At 38.4% G+C, this 26,347-nt stretch overlaps 1 protein-coding gene across 3 annotated transcripts; it reads left to right on the top strand.

Annotated features, from left to right (window-relative positions):
- The first annotated feature begins 66 nt into the window (after positions 1-66).
- Positions 67-25,909, top strand: PANK1 (pantothenate kinase 1). 3 transcript variants are annotated; one of them, XM_010009266.1, is made up of 7 exons: positions 67-94; positions 7,935-8,287; positions 16,452-16,705; positions 18,743-18,919; positions 19,318-19,441; positions 24,522-24,647; positions 25,306-25,909. In XM_010009266.1, the coding sequence occupies exons 1-7, from the start codon at positions 67-69 to the stop codon at positions 25,363-25,365; spliced, it is 1,122 nt and encodes a 373-aa protein (XP_010007568.1). In that variant the 3' UTR covers positions 25,366-25,909. The 3 variants fall into 3 exon arrangements, with proteins under 3 accessions (XP_010007568.1, XP_010007570.1, XP_010007569.1); XM_010009267.1 differs by lacking the exon at positions 67-94 and adding an exon at positions 6,794-6,818; XM_010009268.1 differs by lacking the exon at positions 18,743-18,919.
- The last annotated feature ends 438 nt before the right edge of the window (positions 25,910-26,347 follow it).

Genomic DNA, 26,347 nt, shown 5'->3' on the forward strand with positions numbered 1-26,347 from the left:
GCGCCGAGCACCGCGTCGGGCGGTGCCCAGGGTCCTGCCGGTCGCTGCCGCCTCCCGGACGCGCCCATGAAGCTCATAGTGCCCAAGCAGCGCTGTAAGTAACGCCCGGGCCGGGTCGGCCAAGGCGCTGCTGTGCCTTGGATGGTGGGAAGGCTCTGTGGTCTTCGTGCGTGCTCCTTCGCCTTCCCCACGCACTGTCAGAATTAAGAGAAAAGAAGACCTGGGAGCTGAGTACGAGTGATTCTGACAGGGAGGGGGAAAAAAAGTATGTTGCCAACAGAATAAAACTGTAACATGCTCCTTTTGAACGCCTCTGGCTTTTGGTTAGTTGATTTGGGAGGTGTTAGTGAATTATCTTTAATGTTTTGTTTTCAGGCTGCAAGTCTCGGGTATCCGTATTTATAATGTATTTAACAGTATAAAGTTTGATTAACGACATCTTTTACTTGTAACCTAAGTTACATGGCTAACTTCTGTGTAGGTATGGAGCCATTGAATAGTTCCACGGTAAGCTCTACGTAAAATAATACAATGGAGAAAGCACTCTGTTTCTTCACACTCCCACTTCACTAGCCCTTCCAATAAAGCCAACAAATGTTTGCTTCTTTGTTAAAAGTTCAGAATGTTCTGAAAGAGTAATCAGGAATAGTCAGGATCACAGCTACCCACTGCCAAAACTTAAAGATGTTTCTACTCAGTAGGAAGTAGAGTGCATTCAGCTAGTCTGGATCGCTTTCTTTCTTTCTTTTGAACTGAATACTTAAAACTGTCTAAGCAGAACAGAATAGTTAGAAACAGTCATGAAGAGCTGCAGCTTTCAGAGGGCTACTTAGTAGCCAGTACGTTGTCCAGCTTTTTAAATGTTTTTGCTGAGCTACGCTTACCAGTTTCCCTTAGAATTTTCTCTGTGTTGAGTAATCATGTGGTGCTTACAGTACTTGTTGAAAGTTAAGTTACCAAATTGATGACCATATCATTCTCTGTCACAAACTGGGTTAGTCTTTGTCCAGTTTCACACTTTTATTCAGCAACAAAACCCACAGAACTTGGACTAACTCACGTTTTGATTTGGTGTAACTAAGTCAGCACTTGCATATCAAACTCTTTGTAACAGTGAAAAGCTATTTCCAAGTAAGAATAAGGCTTTCAGGCCCATCAGAATGAAGAGCATCAGTGACTGGCAGTATTGCCCAAAATGTGTGACAACCGAGTCCTTTTTAATTTATATGGCTTATTTTGTAGAAAAATTAATTTGCAATTATTAGTCTTGCAGGAAAATATGATAGCACACTGTCACCACCTTAAAAAAATAATTAAATTATAATTAAATTATACTCAGCTTCTCCTGGTACTGCATATCCATCTCCAGTGAATACTACACAGTCCCGTTTTACTGGTTTTTGTATTTAATCCTGGCTTCTGCAGATGTTTGTTTTGTGCTTATGGATACATTGCAAAACGACAAGCAGTTGCCACACGGCATGTAAGACTTCAGAATTGATTGTGGGGTTTGCTTTTGTGCTGTGGAAAAGATAATGAGGTAATTGGCATTTCCCAGTATTTCAACAAATGAAGCCTATTTTTCTGCAACAATTATTCCTTTAAATCCTTATAAATTATATGTTTGCTTGACTGCTTTTACTTTCTGTCAACGTGAGGTAAAGTTCTATATTCCCAAGTTTGTTTTCCGTTTGAGAAAGGAAGATTCCCTGTGAAACCAGCGTGCTTTGCTGAGTGTGGTGAGAATGGATCTGAGGACCGATTTATATCCTTTTTGACTCGCATTCTGCTGAGAAGCTTGTCTTTGCTTTGTGTTTCCTTAGCTGAACTAGGTGAGTTATCAGGGATATTAGGCGTATTTCAGTTTTCTGGTTCAAATTACTAGTGCAGAACCTTTGTGATACTAAGGTCTGCATTACCGTTCTGCAGCACAACGCAGCATAATGAATGCAGAAGAATACCTGTTCTGATGTCTCGCATTGTGAAGTGCTTCAGAAGATAATAAAAGTGTGAACTCCGCAAATTTCAAAAGCCTCCTAAACTGTCATGTTGTTCAATTTAAATGTGATCTCTGAACAGAAGAAAGAAAAAGAGCAGTTAAGAGCTTCATCGATCCCTATTGAAACAGCATTGTAGCCAAGTGAGGACAAAGATTTCAGAGCAGCAGTTAACTAGACTGGTGCTTCACAGCATTATTCTACATCAGGCAGGGAAGAAGCCAGCTGGACATCTTAATTCTGTTGCTTTTCTTAAGTTAGTATAAAGCTTTGGGGTCTGTTCCAGTCAGTATCTTATCTCACCCCAAGTCACGTGGTAGCTGTTAGGGGTCAAAGAATGTGTGTTTTGAGGTAGTGTGACTGTTTACAGCTAATATAGATTATAGTTGTCATGGATAATTTCTAAACTCTCAGAGCTGTAGCTTCACAATAAAGAAGGCTTTTGGCCAATATTGAGGTTGTTACTGTGATGTTTGGCTGCAGCATGCTCATGTAGTACCACTTAAGGCCAGATGGAAATAAAGAAAACCTAGGCTTTTTCACCTGTGGTGATGTTACATATGGGATGCTATGATTATCTAGCCTGCTTTAGTGAAGACTACAGAAGTGAAAATGGTTTTGGTCTTGCTATTGTTTGATGCCGTGAATAAATACGATGTTATTGGTTACCTAAATTTTGTCCAAGACATTGGAATATCCCCCAATCTTTTTAATCCTAAAAAGCATGTCACCTGAAGGAATTCTTAAAAGTAAGTCTCCAGCTGCTTTTAATGTAGTTCGAAGTGGGGGTTGCTGAAGGAATAAAACTGATCATAACAAACAGAACTAGTTGGTGTGTTGTGGTCCAAACTGCATATCCAATTTATCAACTAGATAATGCATTTCCAAAAGGAATGGGAAAATTGAACTTATCACTTCCATCGGGATAGGTGCTATTAAAGAATGAGATTCTCCTTAGCTGATCATTGCTTCTTGTAGCTTTGTAAGTTGGGTTTTTATTTGTGAGAGTTTTTTAGTGAAGCTATACAGTCTAGGTAGTGACCTAGTCACCTAGTGTTATCTTCAGAAATCAGTTTGTGGTAATATGACTGCTTGCATGTGATGGTCACACTTGTTTAACAAACAGCTCTGTGCTTTCAGGTTTGTCATTTTTGGTGGTTTGTTTATTTTTCGGTTTCTTTCTTTCCTTTTCTGATGAGGAGGCAGACATTCAATAAGGCCTTGCTGCTGAAAATGAACTGGAAGGCATCACCTGATATATGTGCATGATTTATTTAGCTCTAGCTTTGTAAGGCTTGAAGCAACTTCCATTACTAAACAGATAAAATTAATTTTTAAGATATATATTCTATTTTTGTTTAAAGAAAACAAATGCTTCCATTTTACAATGTGTTTGGATTGCTTAAAATAGGAAGGAGTGATTAAAAAATGATGTAAGCTATTACCAGCTTTTTTTTAATAAAAAGCAGCTTTCAGAAGCTGTGAGAATACTATCTCATGTGTGTCTCTTGTTTTGATCTCCCCTCGCCCCGTCACTATTTTTTGTGTTCTCTCGCCTCTTCCAATTAGAATGGGAAGTTCTTAGATCATCAAACTGTCAAGCAATGCAAATTAAATGTAAATTAAGTAATAAGGTTTCATCATATGTGTGTCCAGGAAGAAAAGCAGCTGAACCTAAGATACTTCATCTGAGATATAGATGACTAAGACATCATAGTATTGATACCACCATTCAAATTATTGATTGAAAAAAAAAAATGGAAGTACTGTACCTGTATTTGAGGAAATAAATGTCTTGTAAGAGATGTGTAAGCTGAAACAGTTTTGGCAAAAGAAAAAAACTCCTGCATATTGGTCATGAGTAAATCTAGGGTCTAGGTAGAGAGAAAAAGTTCTAATCATCAGGATTCAGGCACAGTCTGTAAGAGCTGAGGGGTAAAAAGAGTCAGCCCAACCTTATGTTGTGCTTGTTTAAACATAGGAAAAGGATTACTCTTGGTTATCCTCTTTAATGGAGGGGAGATGTTACTTAGGGACTCAAGAGTTTCTCTTCATTATTGCTTCCCCTGAGCTCTTGTCCATGTGGAGCAGGGACACCCCCTCTTTACATTGTATGTTAAGGGTAGGGTTTTTAAATATCAAATGTGTTCAATTGTGAATATAATAATGCCTTATAGGAATAGCCCTCTAGGTTCATACTCTCCAAAGTGTGTGCAGAAACTAGGTAAAATGTGTCATGGAATTTCTCATGAGTGAACCTTTCCCCCAGATAGCACAGCTGTTGGTGTGCATCAGATTACCTAATTATGCAATGCTGTTGATACCTTCTGTTTGCATTGTCACATGCTTCTGCAGCAGATCTTGGAGTAATGGAGATTTTTATCTCAAAGTAACAAACCAGTAAGTAGTTGGTGCAGCTTATTAGCATAAAGAGAATTAATTTTCATAAGATAAGTAGGGTCTTTGATTTATGCTAGGCTTTTAAGAATGCATAAGTCATCTTGACACTTTCTGTATCAATTTCATCGGACATAGAGCTAGATTTTATAGTGTTGTTACTTTTTATGACTTACTGCTGTGTAGCAATACAGTAGAATAGTTCTGTTTTCACCACAATAATAGGTTGCATTGATCCAATACTGATGGCTGAGAAGAGAGAAATTGGCTCATAACAGTCTTACAAGACAATTTTAGTTAAGTGCGTTTTTTACACTGTGAAAGCATTTCTGCAACGTATCCATTGTCTTCAGTTTTCATGGTAAGTGACACAATTTTGAACAACTGTTGTCAGCCCAAGATGTGGATGTGATGGATTTCACTTTCCCCTCCTTGCTTTTCTGGCTTTTAGGAATTCAACAAATGCTGAGTTTTATTCAACATTTATTCTGGTTATCAATCAAATGCTGAATTTCCAGTTTAAACCAAACAAAAAACCTGAACAACTCTAAAAAACCTCCACAATTTCCCCTCAAGTCTGTGGAGACTGTATCAGCACAAATACCCTTCTTTCTTCATACCCCCAGTTTTTAGCAGTGAGGACCCTAATAATTTTGGTGGCCTCCGTATGGTCTTACTCCCTGTATTCAGGAGGTGGCTAAACCATGGAGCACCTTGCAGCCTGGATGTATGCTTCCATTACCACTGCATTCAGTGGTGTCAGGAAAGTTGAAGTGTGTATGTGCCAGCTAAGGTGGGGTATCTGAATATACTGAAAAGAACTGATGGAACTTCACTGGTGCATTTTGTTTTGGAATGTATTGATAGTAACAAAAGGTACAATGAATAAACCTTTTAAATAATCACTGGAATACAGAAGTGTTTCTACTGTCACTCCAGTTTTATGGAAGCTGTATGAATTACAGTGGGACTTGTCAGGAACTTTGAGACTTGGGTTTTGTCCTAATTGGTCAGCCAGTCAAAATAGTTGTCTTTGTTGCAAGTGAGTTCAACAGACAGCTGGTGTGAGAAGCTGCGAAGAAAACTAAGCTGCTGTTCTGTGTAACTAAAATACTGGTTGTTGTGGACTGATCTTATGCTCTTTATTTGTGCTGAAGAAAACTGCTGCTGTTCTAAGAGCAAAGTTCTTTCTGCAGCTCTGGCTTGCAACAAAATGAAAAGAGCTTAGATTCACAGAAAGAAGAAACAACAACAACAAAGTGTTTTGATATTTCTAGTGGCTTTTTAAATGTGAGCATTATCTGTACCTCAGTCAAGAACTTATTCTTTGTTAATGATTTGGTTATCCTCAAAATGTTAAGATATAAAATAGATGTCTTGGCAGTCATTTATGAGTAGCTCTCAGGTGTTAGCGCTTTTATTGTTGGATGTGTGTTCGATAGGAGGTTGGAATGCTTCTTCCCTCTTTTAAAGATTAAGCCTTACTATAGCTTTAAAGCAACTGCTGGTACAGGTAGATTGTAGCAGATTTTATGCCCTTGATGTAGCATATTGGAAGTTGGCTTACACTTAGCTGCAGGCTGGTTCTGTATCGCACAGTCCAACCATGCTGCTTTTAAAATTAAACTTCCTGCCTGCATAGTTAAGATACATCTGAGGAGGAGTCTTACTGTTCCAGTGGGACAAGTAATTAAAGTTTTCAGCAGCTTAAATAAAGATTTGTGAAAATCACTAATGGAGTTGGCATCCTGAGCTCTAATGCATTGTGGTGTTGGTAGTGTGGACCATACCATTCTTTTAAATGTTTACCTTGTACTTCCAAAAGTGTTTGAGTTGCAGGATAGTGCATGATAATTATTCCCCCCCCCCCCCAAAAAAAAAAAAAAATAAAGCCTATTTAAAAACACCTGGTTTGCATTTTTCCCATTTCAGGGAGTAGTCGTGCATCTGTATAGTATGTATCTTCCCAAACATCAAATTAGACTTCACTTCAGTGTCTTTGTGTCTTGCAGCTTGCAGGATATGGAAAAAGAAGTTAGACATTAAAACAGATAACAGTAGGTGCTCTTAGAAAAAATGAACAATAAGCAAGCTACTTCAGGGGAGTTTATGCATTTTGTCTGTCTTGTCCTTAGGGAAAGGGGGAGAAACTGATGATTCAATTATTTGGCATACAGCAAAGGAGGAAAATAACCTTTTTAAACATGACATTTAAGGTTTGGTTTAAGGGGTGGAGGGCGTATTGACAATTGTGAAATTGAAGTTTGAATTGGCCAGCCAGACAAGAGTGATGCTGGGACCTTTGTAAAAGAAGACACTAAGCTCCTTTCAGGCTGAAGTTGAGTAACCTAATAGTAATCTGTGATTACGTGAGGAAAACTGTGTGGTCAGTACCTCCTATGCTTGTTAAAATCTTTGCCCCAGGTTGCTTACATTTAGGTTCACTGGCAGAAAAATCAGTAATGCGTATGGTATCCATGGTTTGGAGTTTGTAGCAAAACTAAGTTGGAATGTCCTAGCTGGTAGAATCTCATTTCTACCAAGTCTGCCTGATTATCCCTAAAAGCAGGGAAGTGACTGTGACTACTATTTCAGAAATGTATTTTAGATGTTAGCCACATACTCAGTACTTTTCATTTCATTTCTCTAGAAACATTACTGGCTTCCTTCTTCTGCAGTACCTGTGTGTAGGTTTTGTATTCTCACCTCTTATTGCTTCATGAAGTTACCTGGTTTAGGATTTAAAGTGTGTGCTTGCATATACAAGCAGAGCAGGCAGACCAATCTAGTTGAGTTAGTATCTTATGCCTGCATGTTCTCCATACTCATTTTCTCTTGCTATTAGCAGAACAAAGGCTTCAGTTGATCTAGGCTGGCTGTGGCAAATACATATATGCTGAGAAGCAAATAGTGGCATTTCTTGTATAGTTACATAATAGGCAAACACATACAGCAACAGGTATATTTCATGTTTTCTCAAAATGATTGTTGGTGGTAAATATGGGACTTCAAATACCTTACTCTCTTTCTGCTAATATATGTAAGTGGTGTAGTTCCAACAGAGCTGCTAATTCTGGTGGGTTGAAATCTGGAGACTCGCAGCATAATGGGAGTTATGTATTGCTGCTTAGACAGAGCCTTGTGACAGTGGAAATTCCAACTGGCTTTGGAAAGGCAGTTGTAGACGTTACACAGTGGCAGTCTTACTTGAGAAATCTTATTCTCCTGTTTGGTTGTTTCTTTCTCCTACTCTCCTTAGTTTATTTTAAGAATTGGTGCTGGGAGTCAATTGGGCGAAGTGCAATAAATGTGCTCTGTCATGAGGTGCTGTCTGAGGAATAAATGTTTTCCTGGGAAAAATATTTTCATTTTATTAAAACCCACTTCTCCAGAGAAGAGTATCTTGAAATTTTCTTTGTTCTCTTTCTTAACGGGGGTCATTGTGACTGTACTAAATTGTCATTCAGCAAATGCTTTAAGTGATAGGGATAACCTCTGTATTTATAGTGACTTTCTCTTTCTTCCTCCCCTTGTCCTTAGCATTTCCATGGTTTGGAATGGATATCGGTGGAACGTTGGTTAAACTGGTCTACTTTGAACCTAAGGACATTACTGCAGAAGAAGAGCAGGAGGAGGTGGAAAATCTGAAAAGCATTAGGAAATACTTGACCTCCAATACAGCTTATGGTAAAACTGGCATTCGTGATGTCCATCTTGAACTAAAAGATTTGACTATGTGTGGACGGAAAGGAAACCTGCACTTCATCCGCTTTCCCAGCTCTGCCATGCACAGGTTCATACAGATGGGTAGTGAAAAGAACTTCTCCAGTTTGCACACTACGCTCTGTGCCACAGGAGGTGGAGCTTACAAGTTTGAGGAAGACTTTAGAACGGTATGTGAATAGTTCATATGGGTTCAGTGGGAAGTACTTTGGAGAAGAAGTCATAGGAGTCCTATTAAAACTTGCAGAGAAAACTTTTTTGTAAGTCCATCTTAACTGGTTAAGACTAACAGAATCAATTCACATTTGTCAATCAGTGGAATTGCTGAGAGCATGGAGGGGACAGGAGAGGGTATTCTGCTAAGTATTAACTGTGCAAGATATCTTCAGTAAATGGGGGTTTTTTTTAGAGTACAGCTGTGATGATCAGATACTTCATAATTAACTGGGGGTGTGTTATGACAGCCTAGAACCTGAGACTACAGGTACTCTTCTTTTCAAACTGGCTACCTATAAGAAAACCAGAAATGAAGCCATGCAGGCTGGAGATTAGGTTGGGGTTTTCTTCCCCTTGTACTGATCTTCAAGCAAACATAAGTCAAGAGCCTGGAACACTAAGCATGGTGCAGGAGGAGTAACAGTAGCAGCATGAAGAAAAGCAGTTCATGATCCCCTAGAACTTAAAAATAACCTCTCTAGGCGCTCCAGAAGGTGATGTAGATCTGATGTATTGGGATGCTGCTGTTTGTATAAACTTCGGCAGTAGTCCTAGCTCCCAAATGACTTCACTGAGTGCACTGCAAAAATTGATTGTGGTGACAGAGGCATAGAGAGGCATTGTACAGACTGTATTAGAGAGAACTAGTCATTTGAAAGACAGTTGCCTGTTGTGTATGTGTCTCAACTGGAGCATATCTCCATTTATTTTCTGTAAAAGAATGACTAATCTGCCTGTACTAGAGCAGTCTCACTAAGATTAATGTGAATGATTTACTTGGCAGACAGGTCTGATATTTGTGTTCCGAACTTTTGACCTGATCTTGAGGGTGAGAGATGGCTGCTGGGTATGACAGGTTATATCAGCTGCGTTTCTGTCTCTGCTTCAGTCTAGGGAGCTATTATACTGGTTCACCAACTGCTGTTGAGTGCAGTCCTTGGCTTTGTGTGCTTTGTGTTTAACTCCAAGCATCTATTCCTGCAGTGCAAGAGGTTTTTAATTTGTCAATATCCCTCACCTAACAGATGACCAGGATCCTAATGGGGAGAGAGAATTCTGAAGATCAACATGAATCCCAGCTGTTATAGTGTTGTATAATCATCTTCAGTAAATGTTGGACATGGAAGCAGTTAGTCTACTGAAGTACTAGCAAGTTTCTGAATCGCTGTGGTAGTCCACTACTAGTCACAAATTTCTTGTCCTTTAGGTTGATTGCAAGTCCCTCATGTTAGAGTCTACTGATGATTGAGTCCTCAAAAGTTTTAGTTTGTCTCACAATGTGTAAGGATGTTGTCACCACACTAGGAGGTGAGTTCTAGCGCTGGTCAGTGTGGTCTCCATTCAGGTTTCCAAGCATCCTTCCATGCATCTGGGGGATGATTCAGGTCATGTTCTCTAGTAACAATGGGAGGTCACTTTGAGGCTTTCTGAAGAGGCTGACTATCCCTTTGGAATGGTCAGTCTTCCCAAATTCATCTCTCCTGTATGTTGTACTAGGAGCTAGAGTTGCTTACTTAACAAGTTCATGTCCCTTGCTCCGCCAGCTGTAGAATTGAACTGGAAGATACCTGGTGGCTATCACAGCATTGTATTTCTCTCCATAGCTTTGGCTTTATCTGGTATAAATACGCAGCTTACAGTGAGGGACAAGTCTCTGTAATCTCTGTTGCAATATACTTAATGTAGCACTGGAAGCCATAATTGAAGTTGAGGCTGTTTTGCTAGCTATTGTACAAAGATATGAGGTCACACAACAAATTACTGGTGGACTTAAGCATGAATCCCACATCACTGCAGTGTTGGTTAACATTCTGTGTGCTGCAACACTTTAGAGGTAGTTTAAGAAAAACACCGTAGAAGCTGGCTGGGGTGTTTTGTAGCAATCAATGAAGTGCACTCACACGTAAGTGAGTGCTTTGGGCATCTCTTCGTACAACTACCCAGCTCCACACCTTCCTTTATAGCAAGTATTTTTTGGCTCACTGTAACACCCATAGAGTATTACAGAAGCACAATACTATCCATTACGTGAAGGCTTGCTTGCTTAATCTCTCTCAAAGGGCTGAGTGTCCTGGGTACTAGCACTTAAATTGTCACACTTCATTAGCCATTGTAACAGCAGCTGGCTATCTCAGTGTGTTCTGCTGACTGTAAATTGACATTGGACAACAGCTTCAGGATTGCTCTTTCAAAGCATTGAAATGTCTGTTCCAAATATTTAATCACTCTAATGCACCTGGTGAAGTGGAGAATATGTGCCAAGTTGTGCTGTTGCAGGATTCAATGTTGTATAATGCCTTATATGGAGGAGACTTTAGATATTCCTGTTTCTGTTACTTGGGAGCAAGTGGAAAACCTAAAGTATATTTGTGAATGTTGTTAATTTCATTAAAAAATCTGACTAAATGTTATGAAACTCATGAAACTGATATAGATCACATGCTTTTGTTCTGGCCCTTGATTTCTCAATGTACATGCTTTTAAGTTACTTGTCTGTCATGGTATTTCTTAAATGCTTATGGGACTTTCAGGATTGCATAGATTTAGGACAAATCATCCAACATACTGCAAAACAGCATTCAAATCCCAAATAAGGAATCCTTCCAAAGTAACAGCAACTTCTTCTCCCTAAAACAGACAAGCAAGCACCCTTTTACTCACACGTTCCAGTGTCTAATTTCAAATCCCTAAACGAGTTAGATAGGTTTAGTCTAGACATCTTACTTTTGTGTATTATAAAATAAAACAGGGAAGCATCTTCTGTTTACCTTAAGCCTGTTTTCTGTGCCATAGAAAGGCAAGTAAATCTACAAAGCTAGCTAGGTTTAGCTATCTGACCTCCCCCTCATGTGAACCACAGTGCTGGATAGTAGGAGACCTGGAAAAGTCACCAAAAACTGTGTTGTAACTGCCAGCAGTAATAATCAGTAGCCTGTCAAATCATTTAATTCATTCTTAAGATCTGAATGCTTCCCCTAGAAGTAGGAAGACAGACTCTACTCATTAAACTGGACCACAGAAATAATTTTTAGCAGCCATATGGTTATACTCAATGAACAGCATCAGTAAGTAATTCACTAAAGGACTGTTTCCAGCTTAGAGTAGGTTTTTGTTTTGATTTGGCTTGTTTGTTGTTGAGTTTTGTTTGTTTTTTCTTCCTTCCTTTCCAAATGACTGATTTTTATGTCTGGTTGACTTTACTTTCAGATAACAGTGGTGTTAAAACATAGATGACTATGTTCATCTATGATATGTCATCTAATTCTGATAATCTTTATCCAGCTACGTGCCGTCATCTTACATACTCTGTAAATGCTCAAGTAACATCAATTCCCTGAAAGTAAAGAGTATATTTGCGTTTGTACCTGTGCTATAAATCTCTTTATACTTTGGCTCCTCCATGATAGCGCACACACATTACTTGCACGAGAGTATGCCGTTAATATAATGAGGAATAAATGATTAAGGTGTCACTCAGTTTTTTAAAGCAATTCAATGTAAAGGATACATAGGAGATGAGGGAAGAATGGACTATTAAGACTTTTGTCTAAAACCTGCTCAGTTGCAAAATTCCTCTCTATTACAGTGGCTCAAAGGTAGGATCTTTTGTATTCCTTTCCTGAACAGACACCGACAGAAATTTTACTGTCCTGTGTTGTAGGATGGGTAAGCTGTGTAACTCTGGGTTAGTAGAAGATACTTTAAAATCTTGTTGCACCTAACTTGCTTGGGGAGGCTGGATGCTGCTGCTCAGGCCATATATGCTGGCCCGTAGTGTGTAGACCGGGCTGGAGTTGGAAGCTGCATCCAGAGAATGGGTGAAGTAAGCATGACACCTGCTGTTGACACCACTGCAAGAAGCTGGGAAACTCTTCAGAGGGAGTGAGGAGAAGCAATGTGTATTTCTTGCCTATCAAGAGAGGGAAGAGGTTCTTTACACCTAGCTGGGCAAGAGCGCAGATTCTCTGCAGAAGATCTCGGACTAGTGCTTTTTTTTTTTATGCTGCAACAAATGTTGGGCTTCCCCCTTATTTGCATTTGACTTTGTCTTGTTTGAATGTGAGTGGGTGCTTCCCAGCCTCAGGGTGTGGAATCAGCTGGGGTACCTCATTTGAGCTCAAAAAGAAGCAGGGCTAGGCATTCAGGCAAAGATAATCAAAATCTAAAGGAAGAAAAGTATGTCTTTACAAAAGTGGGGGAGACGGGAGGAAAAGCTAGACTGAAAGCTATTGTAAGAAATAAAAACTGGAGCAATGCCCAGAAGGCATATAAAAGCCCCAGTAATATAGTAAATGAGGCTGTTGTAATTGATGATAATTAAAAACTTACAAGACATTAGTTCCTAGCAGTTTCTTGCAGGAAAAAAAAATCATGTATCTGATTGAAAGTCCAAGAGACAGGTGAACTCATAATTGCATCTAGGTTTGGACATTTCTATGCTCATCAAAAGTTGGTAACTGAAAATTCAAACTGACTGAAGTCTTGGGCTGGAATTTCATTGAAAAAGATGTCTGTATACCAGTCTTGACCTGTTAGGCTTCAACCCCACTGCATAGATGTGCTCACTGCTTCCTTGCTGTGTTGCACCTCCTTGTAACCATGGTTGAAGTCCTGTGTCCCTCCTTTAGATGGTCGCAAAGAGTTTGGTGTGAGGTGCAAAGTGTTTTGTTCTTTCCCCTCCCTCAATATTTAAAAAAGTCTGAAATAAAGAGGAATTTCTGCAGTGTGGAAAAATTGGTCTTGTGGAAAAATTGGTCTTATGAAAAATGTACGTATGGTTTGCCTGTAACCATCATAAATTTTCCCTCCAGGGCCTTGTATGCTACTTTGTTCTGAAGCTCTTCCTTGCATAGCACAACTTTCTGACACAAATCTTTTGGAGTGCTAAATTCTATAGTTACAGGAGTGCAGAGCAGGGTAATTGACCATCATGCTCTCTGCCCTCACATTAGTGCTTGTAAAGGGCTGGAAAATAGCTGCAAATGCATTTTGTAAAAAGTTGTAGGAAAAACATAAAATTAAAACTTGCTTCTACACACAGCTCCTGGTTTTGTTCTGCGTTTTTACACATAAACTTCTGTTCCTGCAAGAAGCAGCAGTTTGAACAGCCGAAAGATGAGGACTAGTAGAGTGTGGTAGGTCAGGTCATGCTACCAGAAAAAAACCCAAACATTTGCCTAATCACACATGAGTTACAATGTTTACAGGCACATCTATTTGGTAGTTCAGTTTTGCTGCTTGAGCAAAGGCACAAATAAAGAAAAGGCAATTCTATATACAGGGAGAAGTATTGGGAATTGTGATTCGTGTTCTATCATGGCTTCTTGTGCAAGACTGGGTTACTGCATTTCTTGCAACTATGCCCTCATTTCTATTTAGAAACTAGTGCAGTTGGTGCTCACTGGGTTATTTGGAGCCTCAGAGGTCTAGTGGCTGCAGAGCTCATGGTTCTTTGAAGGCGGGTTGACATGGAATACTGATGCCAGTCTTGCTCCTTCCAAAAATGAAAACCAGACTGCTGCAACAATGCAGGGAAATAGTTTTTCTGCCTGCTATGAATATCATACATGAAAAAAAGCAATCACAGGGCTTTTCTGCTTACAGTATATCAGCTGTTAAATATAGCACAGAGCTATAAAAAGCAGAACAAATTCTATTACGTCTTTTATACATGGAGGGCTGGACTCCATGTAATAAAACTGCTATGCTTAGTGCTTGAAAAAGAACCTTTGATTAGTTTTCTTTTGTTCTGTCCTTATGGGATTGGTGGGCTTAGTGGAGACTTCGTAGAAACCAGGATTTTGTCTATGTTTTTGCAGTGACACCAGAAGTGTTTTCCTCTTAGATTTGTATTGCTGGCTCGTGTCTTGCAGAGTCTCTCACTGATGCTTATGTATTTCTACAGATATAACATGGATGAGACAAAACCAGCTCGTGGCTGTGTGTTTGACTTACGGGAGAATGGAGGTTTTGAAAGTAGGGGCTGTAAATCTACCAATGACTTTTCTTTATATAGCAGGATTCTGTTTCATAGCAAGTTTATGCGTGCTATTTATCTGTGTTAGATCATGTTTGGTCATGCAGCATTGAGCTTATACAGTAAGATGAGGAAATTGAATGTACAGCACATAACCTAGAGAGAGATCATGGTTAGTGTAGAATCCTTCTGTATTATGACTAGCTTTGTGCAATGTTAGTTGGGTTTTGATGAAACAAATCCTTTAACAAGTGATGACTTAGTGGGCTCCATACAATGTCCACTGTGAGAGAGAGACTACATGAAGCATTTATTATGTTAATGCCTTATACTGTATATCTCTTAGAGCTTTTCCTCTCAGTCTAATAGCAAGAAATTGCTGAAATACAAGATACTTGCAAAGCAGCCTTAAGATTTTTGTAATGTTTCTTTAAAAATCTTTTCTCCTGATTCATGTTCATTCTTTTTATTTGCTGGCTAAATGATTCAAGTCTTTTGTGCTGCATTTCTGCAATTGTAATCTGTGTAGCCATGTGGTAATCAAGAAAAAAAACACAAAGGGATTTTAAAAGTTACAGGAGGAAATACTTACACAAGAAGAAATTAATTCCACCTTTCTCTGTTGTGCTATGAATAATTGGATCTATATTGAGGTCTTTGAGACTGCTGGTTTGGGGTTTTTTAGTCTTATTTCTTTTCTGTGGTTCCAGGGTTTGTGGACTAGCGAGTGTAACAAAAAGTCAGATGCAAAGAGTAGAATGGCTTTCAGTTAAGGCAAGTTAGAGCTATGTACAAGTAGAGAAATACTTAAGGGGAGAGATTTAAATAGCTCAAAAGAATGTAACCTATTGGCCATGCCTGTTATGCAGAAATATCTTGCCTCTTTATAGTGACTTATTATAGCTTCCAGAATTAAAAATAGGAGGTAGTCAGCCTTGTAAATCTTCTCCATTAACTGTTATAAAAACATCCTGCAACATGCAAATATTTGAGAACCAGCTCTGTACTTACAACTTCCTTTTGTTCCTAATACCCTGTAGCGTTTTCTGCTAGAAAGTAGAGTTAGGTAAGACCTACTTTTGAGGATGCAAATGACCTCAGGGTTTGGGTGGACAGCTACTATTTATTTTTTTCCTCCCTCCCTCTCCTCTCCCTAACAGGAGTCTAAGCTCAATGTCATCTGGAAAGGAGACTTTCTAAACAGATTGTCACTGTATCCTATTTCAAGAAAGGGATGCAATTTCTAATTCTAGTAAACAGAATGTTATGGCAAGTAGGCACGTCTGTTTAAATACAATCACAGGTGACCTGTGAGATCTCAGACGGAATGTCCTTTTTAAGCTCTTATTAATTGTTTTTCTGCCTTCTGTTACAGTTATATTTCTGCAAATGTTTTGCTGGGGGCATGGGCCTGACAATATTTTTGGTTGGTTATGGTTTTTTTACATTGTTTTTCACCAAACATGGGGAATCCTCTTTTTTTTTTTTTTTTCTAATGAAGCATAGAATCATAGAATAGGCATCTTATAGTGCTCATCATAGTTTATAAAAATAGCTGTCTTAGATTACTACTGACGCATACTTGAAAAAATCAGATCATTTAAGCATAATCCACTGCGTATTTAATGCATATTAACATAAACATGTGCACTTCATAAGGCTTTAACTATTTTGTTCTTTAACTGAAGTTTCTTGCTCTTAATGTTTCTATTGAAAATTTCATTAAATTGCTGGGAAATGTAGTTGGATGATAAGTTATAGCACTTTGCATCCTGTCCAAAAGCTGCAGGACACAGCTACCCTTGGCATAGGATAAGGGGAAAGAAATTTATTGCTTCAGAATACTGAGGGGGGCGGGGGAGGGAAATGATTCCTGCTTGCAGAGCCGGGAATGTCTCAAAGGCAAAGGAACTCAGCGATGTTACTGTGCAGCATGTCATTGTTTTGGGAGGTGCCCACTGTTGGACAGATAACAAACTTTTTTATTTTGGCCTTCATGCTTACACAGATCTTTGTACTGTTTAAATAGCATAATGTGTTACTATTAAAGTGATCAAAGTGCTTCAGCGGAGCCTTTTGTCCTCAGTGTTGTATTATACTAGGAAGTGTTTGTTTATTAATTTCCTGTTGCTGTATTCCAGATTGCTGATCTACAACTTCATAAACTGGATGAATTGGACTGTTTGATCCAAGGCCTCCTTTATGTTGATTCTGTTGGTTTCAATGGCCAACCAGAGTGCTATTATTTTGAAAATCCTACAGATCCTGAACAATGCCAGAAAAAGCCTTACTGCCTTGATAATCCATATCCTATGCTGCTGGTTAACATAGGCTCAGGGGTCAGCATCCTAGCTGTGTATTCTAAGGACAACTATAAAAGAGTCACAGGATCCAGGTAACTTTAATTCAGTGTTCTTTTAATTTTGTTTTCTCCTTACTAATTGAACAGATAGAACCAAACAGTGTGACTAGTAGGTACAGCCCCAAATTGTGCTTGTTTTTTTATTTCTTTTAAAAGCCACTGGTAGCAAGGCTGGAAATACCCTAGGATTCCTTCAGAGAGGAGGGTCTACATCAGGGTAATCATTGGTCCATTCAACTTGAGATCTGTCTTACTCTCTTTGTGGTGTTCTTACCTGCATTCTGTCTCTTGCTGTGAATTACGAAAATAAAGCTGTCAGAGTAAATGAATCTTCTTTCCCCTGCTTTGGTCATCCAGAACAGCCAGAGCAGTGAAAGAAAAATGTTTGGGTTAAACAAAAACCTCTTGGTTAGTAGTTAGGATGAATCCAGGATATAGGAAAGCTTGTAGGTTACCTGGTACTACTGGATTTTGGCAGAGGGATCTCACTCTTTCTTGTTGCTGATTGCACGGGTCTTTGGACCATGCTGGTAGATTAAGAAATGCCCGCATGTAAAGACTAGAACCTGATTGTATCTTGTCTTTGTCCTTAGTGTGATTTCAGCCTGCATTAGCTCCTGCTCTCTGAAATGATTTGTAAGGTACAGCTGAGTTGAAATGGTCTCTGGGCTATGTTCAATAACAGATTTAGATGTGACTGCTCTGTTTAGGAATTCAGGATTTCAGTAGTGTGGATGAAGAATTTTGTTCTCAAGGCCAAAAACCAGTCTGAGGCATGTTTAAGTTTGCACTATAGAGGTGACAGCCATGCTTACTTATCGGAAACCACTTGAATTACAAACATGTCCATTCAGACTGGTAGTAAAAATACCTATAAATCTATCCCACTTTTTTTCATACATGCAAAACTAAATTGGTGTACTTCAATTTTAGTAATCTTGTAATCTTTAAAACAAACAACCAAAACAGAAACCTAAAAAAACCACAAGTTGAATGGAGGAGGTATTGGTTTTCTTGCAATTCGGGTTGTTTTTCAAGCATAGCACTTCCGGTATCTGTAGATGTGCTTTCCACCTTTCCTACTACAAAAAGAAAAACATGACTGCAGTAGATTGCTGACTTACTATAGGTGTACTGACTTGTGGCTGGTGTACAGAGCTTCCTACTGTTCAGGTACTGAATATATTACAGTGGTGCTACATGTGTTCTGAAAAACTTGCCTAATAATCCAAGAGCACTGACTAAATGGTGTTCCTATCTGACCACCCGTGCTTTCTCCTGAAGTGCAAGTGTGTGTCTCACTGATCCTCTTGTTTACAGTGGCTCCAGTTGGTGTGACTGCGATCAGTGCAAATAAGCTAGCTTTCTCAAGGGTTAAGAAAGAATGAGGAAGGATGTAGAGGTTAGTAAGCTGAAGTTCACGTCTGTTAAGACTGAAGAGTCCAAAGTAGAATTTTCATGAATGAGTTACCAATCTGCTAAATTTATGTAGTCAGTAAATATTGTACTTGAGCCTGTGCAAGACATCAAAGTGACTGATTTCTTCTTGAAGAAGAGTTCTTCAGAGGGCTGAGATGTTCAGGGCTGATGCTAGTCTTACTCTGAACAGGAACCAGTCAGACTGCTTCCTTCCACTGGCTAGGGGACAAGATCTGTCTTGGCTATCTGCCCTGGAGTAGATACTTAGATTTGATCTCTGCTTATTCTTTCATCACTGACTTAAGTGATCTGCTGGCCAATTATTCTTGCACAAGGGCAACTTGCTAGAGTGCTACAAATAGCAAACTGACATCTGCAGTGTTGGATTGGACTTTACTCTCAGCTAACCCTTTATTTAGTATCATTTCTCTGATTTAGATATTAAGGATTTAAGAGAAATTCAGGTAAAACCATGCTCAATGACATTTGTGTTAAATAGAAACTTAATTTAGGGTTCTGTCTTCACTGCTCTGAGGGAGGAGTTCCAAGATACAGTTGGTAGCTATGTAAACCATGTTGCAAACAGGAGTCTGAGGTGCTGTGGCAAAAGCTGGTTCAAGCTGCTGGTCTGAAGGAACTATGCTTTTCTAGTCTTGGAGGAGGAACGTTCCTGGGCCTTTGCTGTCTGCTGACTGGCTGTGAGACATTTGAAGAAGCACTAGAAATGGCTGCAAAAGGAGACAGCACCAATGTGGATAAGCTGGTGAAGGATATTTATGGAGGAGACTATGAGCGGTTTGGCCTTCAAGGGTCTGCTGTAGCCTCAAGGTATGTGTTAATTGAGCTGGTTTTAAGGAGTTCCTTGGGAAACTTACTGTGCATGCTGAACTGAGTGCGTAATCCCTGGACTATGTACTAGGTCCATGTGGAAATGTCACTCTGAATGTATCATGTTGTTTGCCCTTAGATCTCTCACCTACTTGCCTTTTTTTTAAACAGGTGTAAGCAGTGCTTGGTGTAGTTTGCCTCAATTTAAATTACAGTTATTTTTAGAAATGTCTTTGCTTATTGTTGTGCCTTTCCAGTGAGATGCCTTTTCACATTTCAGGTCTGTCTCAAATCAATGGATATCAAATCCAAGCAAAGCTTATTAAATGATAAAATTTCTAGGGGCTTATAGCGCTACTGAGTAACTCATATTAAAAGGAATAATCTTCCTCACACAGCTTTGGTCATATGATGAGTAAAGAAAAGAGAGATTCCATCAGTAAAGAGGACTTGGCCAGAGCTACTTTGGTCACCATCACCAACAACATAGGTTCTATTGCTCGCATGTGTGCATTGAATGAGGTAAGATAGCATATTTACTATGAGCTTAAAACCTTTAGAAACAACATAGTAAGATTATCAGAATATAAAAATGCAAATTGGAGGTATAGCAAGCGCATAGCTGGCCTTGAGAAATACGTATGCGTTTAATGTGGTGTCCTAACTCTTGTGATTTGTGTTATGTGTATGCTTTGGTGCAAAAAGTAAGGTACTTTGAGCTTCAAAGGTAGGGAAGAAAGGAGAAAGGTTCACTGTAAAGATCTCCTTGAACCATTGGTGCCTAGAGCTTTCAGTTGCTCTTAAACTGTATGTAATACATAGTGTATTAACACCTTTGTAATCCACATTAATACTCCCAATTACCTTGTAGTTATTAACAGATCTTACTCATTACTTTTTTCTTTTTTTTTTTCCCCCCCAATAGTATTTTGTTTGGCTTTTTTCCATAACATGATGGGTTTAAATCATGTATTGTGTTAAATGTTTAGATATGAGATCCATTGTATTTGGTCAGAAAGAAGAAAAATATAGTTCATTATTCTGCCTCAAACTCCTTTCAGATGCTATTACATTATTTTCTTTAGAATGATAGCTATAGATGGATTGTTCCATTCATACACCTTTCCAGCTTCTAGCAGTTTAAAAAACAGAACACACACCCCTTAAAAAAAACAACCCACAAAACCACCCCCTCAAAAAAAAACCCAAAACCCAAAAAACTATCACCCCCCAAAAAAACCCAAACCAAACAAAACTAAAAAAAAAACCCCGACAAAAAAACCCCACCAAACAACAAAACCAACCCAAAACAGACAAAAAAAACCCACAAAAAAAACCAACCCCCCAAAACAAAACAAAGAACCCCAAATCAAACCTAAATTGCGTCCTTTGCTATTTCATGGTAATTAATCTTTATCTGCTCTCAATTAATTTATCAAATCTTTTTCTTTTTTTTAATACGTGATGTCTTTAGCTCCACAGCATTCTGTGGTTAGAAGAAAGTGCTGCTTGGTTTGTTTTGTTTTTTCTGGGTTTTTTTTTTTAATCAACAGTACACCCACACAGCTCCCCAAACCCCCAATAAAACAAACCCAAGAAACTCACCAAACTGCCATCTGATTCCTTTATTGGGTCCTATCTAGCATTTTGTTTTATGAGAAACAGCAAATATTGCTTTTGGTGGGTTTTGGTTTTTAATAAACCTTTACCACATCTCCCTCTTGGTCTTTCCAAGACAGAAAGTCATCATACTTAATCTCCCCTGCTATGGAAGGTGCTCCGTGTCTCTCTTCCACTGTTTCATTTTGTCTTTTTAATATTTTAGGGTTCTAATTTGGAGATCAAATGATCAGATCTTCATGCAGTATTCAGAGTGTGGTTGCACAATGAATTTATGTGGTGTCATACTGATAAACTCAGTGTTCTGAGTTCCTTTACTAACAGTTCTTAATATTTAATTTTTGTGACCATGGATCTCATTTTTTGAAACCATCCACAGTCTTGTTTGAGGGTAGCTAATTTGGAGCCTATCATTGTGTCTGAATACTGAAGTGTCTCTCTCTCATCCCCCTCCTATTTATGTCATTTCACATTTTTTTAACTTAAACTTCATCTGTTATTTTATTCCTTGGCCACTGTGTGTCTCTTCAACATTACTGTGCTGCTAATTTTTTATCCTGACTCTCCTGACTATCTTTGTATGCCAATACATGTTACGTCTTTTGCTAATATTCCTTTGTGTTTGTTGCTGATATTCTTCTGTAGGGCACTTTTAAAATATATTGAATAGGACAAATCTTAGTGTCTGCCCCTATCAAATGCCACTGATAACCTCCCTTCATCATGAAGAGTGGCTACAGGCATTATTTTTTTTCTTTTTGGCGGTTTGACTCTTTCAATCAGGATGATTCTCTTTCAGTGTTCTCTTTGCTTTCAGCTTCTTTACAGTGTTGCCTTGTGGCATGGAGTTCAAGCAGCATTGTACAGGGCTATCAAAGCATGGAGAGTTGCATCAGGGAACAACATGTGATGCATTCAGAGGAGGAAATGGGCTACTAATGAAACTAATGCTTCTGAGTCGCTGTGAAAAAGTTCCTAACATCTTTGTTTTGTGGGCGGGCTTACTTAAGAACTGGACATGATCCACAGAACTTTGTGGAGGAATGTAGATTAATGTGTAAAGTATTCTTCATTTTGCAGACAATGTCTTCTCCAACACATGAACTAAGTTATTTTGTAGCTTTAGAGAATGAAACCTTCATTTAGTAGCTTTACATACTATTAAAAAATTCAAATATGATATATCATTGCAAGTAAGCTGATCTCCAGAGAGCTTGCTCTCAGGGGCGTGAGGAGGTAATACTATTGTTTTGCTAAATAATCTAGATACTTAAATTCCTTTTGGGAGATATGTCTCTTACTGTCACCACGCTTGATGAATGAAATGCCTAAATAAGAGATTAAAAAACAGTTGAATATGATATATCATATATCACCAGCTGAACCCAGGACAATTCTTTTGTGGAGTTTTTCTGTATTAGATTAGGGTTATGGTGAAGCTCACTTTTAAGTTCTTTGTCAAAATCAATTTATGCCCTGAAGCATGAGTTTTGGTTTTAGTTTGTTGTGTGGTGGTGGTGGTGGTGGTTGGGGTTTTTCTGGTTGCTTGTTTGGTTTTTTTTTGGGGGGGGAAGGGGTGTTTTTGAGGTTTTTTGTTTTTGTTTTTTCAATGATTGCAACTTTAATATTGTGTTGAAAATTACTTACATATGTGCAGAAAAAAAAAACGAGGCTGGGGAATAAATGAAATACTCTGTCTGCAGAACTTCAAAGCAAAGTTTGCTTGCACAAAGTTGGCAGTGGGGTAGAAAAATTCCATAGTCTGGAACCATTTGGCTACACAACATTTGAAACAGCCTGTCCTAGGCACAGCAGAACTACATAAAGGAAACCAATCTCCCTGGTTTATACTTTTCTTACTAGCAAAACATGTAAGTTGCATCTGAACCAGACTTCTTGCAAAAACATGTGCAGGAGCGTATTTTTTATTGCATCTTTAGTAGAGATTCCTCTGTTCAATTATATTGGAAATACATGTGCAACTATATTGAACCTATATTATTATAGCTTTCTTCTGCAGGGTAGTTGAACAATTTAGCAAGACCCTACGAAGCAAAAGAGTCTTTTCCATGATGTTGTAATTTGGTTAGCTTAGTCATTTTGTCACTATCAGTTCATCAGTTTAAGACTTCTGTCTTACAGCTTTGAATGTTTCAGCAGTGAACAATTTAAAAGTAAATTGGCAAGACTCCCTTAAGAGATAAAAGGAGCATTTCTTCATTTTCTGACTCCTGAAATATGCCAAAGCTGGTTTTAGTTCAGTTCAAAAACCTAGAAAACTTTTAACATAATTTTTAACCTAGTCAAGTCAAACAATGTTGGAAAATAAAATTGATGCAAAATTTGCATGTCAGTATAACATGCAAACATATGTAACTCTATACTCAGTGTTAGGTACTGCTTGCGTGGAGTTTTGGTAACAGTAGCGTATGTACATTCAGCAAAAAATACACATTCATGAAAATTAAATCCAAACGTAGATTTTAATAAATTTGATGGCATTGCATTACAGGCAATTAATTAGTTACATGTCCCTCCTTTGTCAGAAATTACTTCAGAGACAGAACAGCCTTGTCAGAGGATGCAGAGTGCTTTAGGCTCTGTTCAATAGCAGCCTTTTGAAAATTGAGAATTTCTTCTTTGCAGCCATAAAAGTTCCCAGGAAGTAGTATGAATGTATTCTGATGTGGCTGCAGAGTCTATGGGGACAGATGACTATAAACCTGAACTATTTAAATAAAGTTTGTGTTGATGTTTGGTTTGAGGACAGTCAGACATATAACTCAGTCGTCAGAGAGAAGATGAACGATTGCATCTGGCTATTAGCACTCTCCAATACTGAGTATTCGAGTGAGGATGTCACATGCACAGTACTGGACATGACAAAACTGCAGGGAAAGTAGTTGCTGCAGAGCCAAGCGTTGGGCTTTATAGAGCTGTATGAACATAGAAAAGTAACACTTGGTAATTCAAGCCCCTATGCAGGTTTTTGCTGGTAATTTTCAGCAGTGGACTCTTGAGGATATATTTGTAGGGCTCCTTCAGGACTCCCGTAAAACTTTGTCTCCAGAATGGCCTTATGGCCTCCCACTGAGTCTTCTAGACAGATTTTGCTGTATGACGAACATCTTCTGGTATACCAGTTCAAAATGCAAGTGTGTTTTTGTGCATAGCGGGCAAAAGTGGACTTGCTGAGATAATTACGGGCATTGTTCGAGCACCAGAACTGTTGCTTACATGCACTGAATTGCATATAGGTAATGATAGTGTGTGGCTTTCTTACTGATGGTGTAGTGCTGATTGTTCAAAAATCTTAAGCTTCTGTATGGAAACTGAGTACAAGTGAGCTTTGAAATGAAGGAATGCAATATATTCAAATATCATGTAGGCCATGTTTCACTTGCATTCTGAAAATGAAACCACAGTCCAGATAATAGATAATGAAAGATGCTTTTTCCCATCTGTAGTGTAATCCTTCTTGGACACCCTTCAGAGGCTGTCCATCTGGATTTAATAATCATAGTGATCTCTGAAGAGTTGCTTCATTTAACCAACAGGGGGGGAGTTGTCTTCTGTGCAGCCATGTCATAGTCATATATGATTTAAAAATACATCTCCTACACCTCCTCCCCCTCAAAAAAAAAAACCAACCCGAACAATCACAACCTCCCCACCCCCCAAAATATAACAAAACAGTCATAACCCTGTTCACACTGGGAAGGTCATGCGCTTTTAAGCAAATATTCACTATATTCACCATCTGTGATACCAGCCTCTCACTTTCTTTGGAATTAAACTTGTTTTTTCTCTTGCAACATCTCTACTTAGCAGTTAGTAACTGTAACTAATTTTCAGTCTGGAGAATTTAAATGTTATCTAAAATTCCCATTTAACTTTATAGTGGAGGTAGGAAGTACATGTCGGATGAGGCAAATAATGTAGCTGAATATAATTTTTGCTGGTCTGCATTTCAATTTTACAGAACATCGACAAAGTGGTTTTTGTTGGCAACTTTCTCAGAATTAATATGATTTCTATGAAGGTGCTAGCATATGCAATGGACTATTGGTCCAAGGGACAGCTGAAAGCTCTCTTTTTGGAACACGAGGTAAGGAAATACATGTCAAACTTACTTTTCTTTGTAAGTACAAAAATCTTGTGTTTCTTGGTGAAATTAAATGGGAGAGTTTCAATGCTATTGCTCTGAAGTGAATGCACAAACTTAAATTAAGCATAAATATAATTACAAATTCATTTGAAAATATCCCTTGTAAATTCCCTGGCTTCATCACTAATCTTGTGGTATTTGTTGCTAAACATTGTACGTCTCTTATTTTTGCTCTCTGACTGTAGTACCGACAAGGTTTTTGCATTTTTGTATTTTGCAGTTTGTATTTTGCAGTTTGTATTTTGCATGGTCTGGTGTTTAAATCTGTACTAGAATTAATTTTGTAAGCGTAATTTTGAAGGGTATATCAGATGGATGTGTTCATAATGGAAACTGACCTATCTCAGTATAGCATCGTTATAATGGTTCTGTAATTCCTTCTTTTGGCAATTTTGGAGAACTGTCTGAGATGTCTCCTGGTATAAGGCCCTTTCTTGGACCTAAACAAGATCATATTAAAGAAAATACTTGGCATAACAGTCTTATCAGAAAGGTCTTTTAATTGCCTTAACAGAACTGAAGACTTTACATGCTCATGCTTATGTCTTGTTTTGGGATTTAATTGATTGGTTTTGTTTTGCCTTTGCCTTTTTTAAAGGGTTATTTTGGAGCTGTTGGGGCTCTTCTAGAATTGCTTAAAATGACAGATGATCAGTGATGAAGCTGTCTGAAGAGATTCCTACTGCAGATGCTGCTGGATAAGAGTGAAAGCCACTACAAGGATGGAAATGAAGCCATTATGGTAGTTCTACCTGCTGGATTTGTAAATAATTTAAAATTCTTTTAGCTGATCTTTAACTTCTGGGTTTTGAGCTTATACTTCAGAATTCATATTGGGAATAATGAGAATTTTTTTCTGTACACTGTATTTTTTAAGGGAAAAATGTGCAAAGCGGCCAAACATACAGATTTTATGGATTTATTTTAAAAAGCAGATACTGTTTAATGTATAACCTGTGATATGAGGCATCTGCTTTTCTTCTGGGGTTTACTGATTAGTGTGATAATTTTAACTTCATTTAGTAATCACTCTAGGAGATTTTTTATCTTATTTTCATGACGTTTCATGGTTTGTTCTTGGTTTCAAATGAAACTACAAAGCTGATGCATTTTACTGTGAAAACTAGTTGTTGATTTTATTTGCCTTTCCTTTCTTCATTGATGAGACACTTTATTATTTAACATCTTCCCCACTCCCCCCCCCCGAAAATAAATTTACAAACTTTCTATGACTACATGGCTTTCTTGGCAAGACTTGAGAAAACTTGGCGGGGGAGGGGGTTTAAGATTCTAATGTTTTCATTAGTCATTACTTGCAACAGGAACAGAGTGCTAAGTGATTTTGCAGGACTAATTCTCCTTTATGTTAAAAACTTTAAACAAGACGTGAACTAAAATCTTAATTATTTGCTTGTTTACAAACTTTCTATGACTACATGGCTTTCTTGGCAAGACTTGAGAAAACTTGGCGGGGGAGGGGGTTTAAGATTCTAATGTTTTCATTAGTCATTACTTGCAACAGGAACAGAGTGCTAAGTGATTTTGCAGGACTAATTCTCCTTTATGTTAAAAACTTTAAACAAGACGTGAACTAAAATCTTAATTATTTGCTTGACACTAAAATGAACTCCTGTTCCTGC

Source organism: Nestor notabilis, unplaced genomic scaffold (genome assembly GCF_000696875.1).
Source record: "Nestor notabilis isolate BGI_N333 unplaced genomic scaffold, ASM69687v1 scaffold31332, whole genome shotgun sequence".
In the NCBI taxonomy this organism is placed as follows: Eukaryota; Metazoa; Chordata; class Aves; order Psittaciformes; family Psittacidae; genus Nestor; species Nestor notabilis.